The sequence below is a fragment of the Passer montanus genome, unplaced genomic scaffold (genome assembly GCF_014805655.1).
Source record: "Passer montanus isolate IOZ18808 unplaced genomic scaffold, ASM1480565v1 scaffold1716, whole genome shotgun sequence".
NCBI lineage: Eukaryota > Metazoa > Chordata > Aves > Passeriformes > Passeridae > Passer > Passer montanus.
Window position 1 is genome coordinate 1891 of NW_024364449.1, and position 1563 is coordinate 3453.

At 58.9% G+C, this 1563-nt stretch overlaps 1 protein-coding gene across 1 annotated transcript in view; it reads right to left on the reverse strand.

The window, feature by feature from the left end:
• LOC120500002 (filamin-A-like) overlaps positions 1–628 on the reverse strand; it is a gene marked incomplete at both ends in the record, with an annotated part of 2450 nt that extends 1822 nt beyond the window's left edge. Inside the window, one exon of the mRNA XM_039704330.1 lies at positions 491–628. Coding sequence (XP_039560264.1) covers positions 491–628 — 138 coding nt within the window. The remainder of the gene's footprint in view (positions 1–490) is intronic.
• Between the last annotated feature and the right edge of the window lie 935 nt (positions 629–1563).

Sequence of the window (1563 nt, forward strand, 5' to 3'; positions counted from 1 at the left end):
AAATCCCCCCAAAACCACTCAAAGCCCCCCCAAACCTCTCAAAACCCCCTCAAAGCCCCTCCCCAAAACCTGGGGACCCCTCCTCCAATTCAGGGATCCCTCCCCAAATTCAGAGACCCCCTCCCAAAATTTAGAAACCCCCTCCCCAAATTCAGGGACCCCTCCCAGCCTCACTGGGTCCTTCCCCAGGTCCCCAAACCCGCCCAAAACCCCTCAATACCCCCCCAAAACCCCTCAAAATTCCCTCAAAGCCCCTCCCCAAAACCTGGGGACCCCTCCCCAAATTCAGGGACCCCTCCCCAAGCTCCGGGACCCCCCCAGACTCACTGGGTCCCTCCCCAGGTCCCCAAATCCCCCTCAAATCTGCCCAGAACCCCTCAAAACCCCCTCAAAGCCCCTCCCCAAAACCCGGGGACCCCTCCCCAAATTCAGGGACCCCTCCCCAAGTTCCAGGACCCCTCCCCAAGCTCCGGGACCCCCCCGCACTCACTGGGTCCCTTGACGGTGACCTTGAGGTCGCCGCTGCCGCCGCCCTTGGTGTGCACCTTGAAATCGGCGACCTCGTTCACGCGGAGCCCCTTGGGCTGCAGCCCCCGGCCCTCGGCCCGCACGGCCCCGGGCGTGCACGCTGGGGGAGAGGGGTTAGTAACACAAAACCAGCCAAAAATACCCCAAAACCCAAAAAACAGCAAAAAAACCAGCCCAAAAATACCCAAAAACCAGCCAAAACCAACCCAAACCAGCCCCGGCCCTCGGCCCGCACGGCCCCGGGCGTGCACGCTGGGGGACAGGGGTCAGTAACACAAAAATACCCAAAAATACCCAAAAATACCAAAAAAACCACACAGAAATACCCAAACTCAGCCCCCGGCCCTCGGCCCGCACGGCCCCGGGCGTGCACGCTGGGGGACAGGGGTCAGTAACACAAAACCACCCAAAAATACCCAAAAACCAACCCAAAACCAGCAAAAAACCAACCCAAACCAGCCCCGGCCCTCGGCCCGCACGGCCCCGGGCGTGCACGCTGGGGGAGAGGGGTCAGTAACACAAAAACAGCCAAAAATACCCAAAAATACCCCAAAACCAGCTAAAACCAACCCAAAGCAGCCCCGGCCCTCGGCCCGCACGGCCCCGGGCGTGCACGCTGGGGGACAGGGGTCAGTAACACAAAAATACCAAAAATACCCAAAAACCAACCCAAAACCAGCAAAAAACCAACCCAAAACCAGCCCAAACCAACCCAAACCAGCCCCCGGCCCTCGGCCCGCACGGCCCCGGGCGTGCATGCTGGGGGGACAGGGGTCAGCACCCCAAAAACAGCCAAAAATACCCAAAAACCCCCCAAAAATACCCAAAACCAGCAAAAAAACAGCCCAAAAATACCCAAAAACAGCCAAAACCAACCCAAAACCAACCCAAAGCAGCCCCCGGCCCTCGGCCCGCACGGCCCCGGGCGTGCACGCTGGGGGGAGAGGGGTCAGTAACACAAAAATACCCAAAAACCCCAAAAACCACACAGAAATACCCAAAAATGGCAAAAAAACCAGCCCAAAAATACCCAAA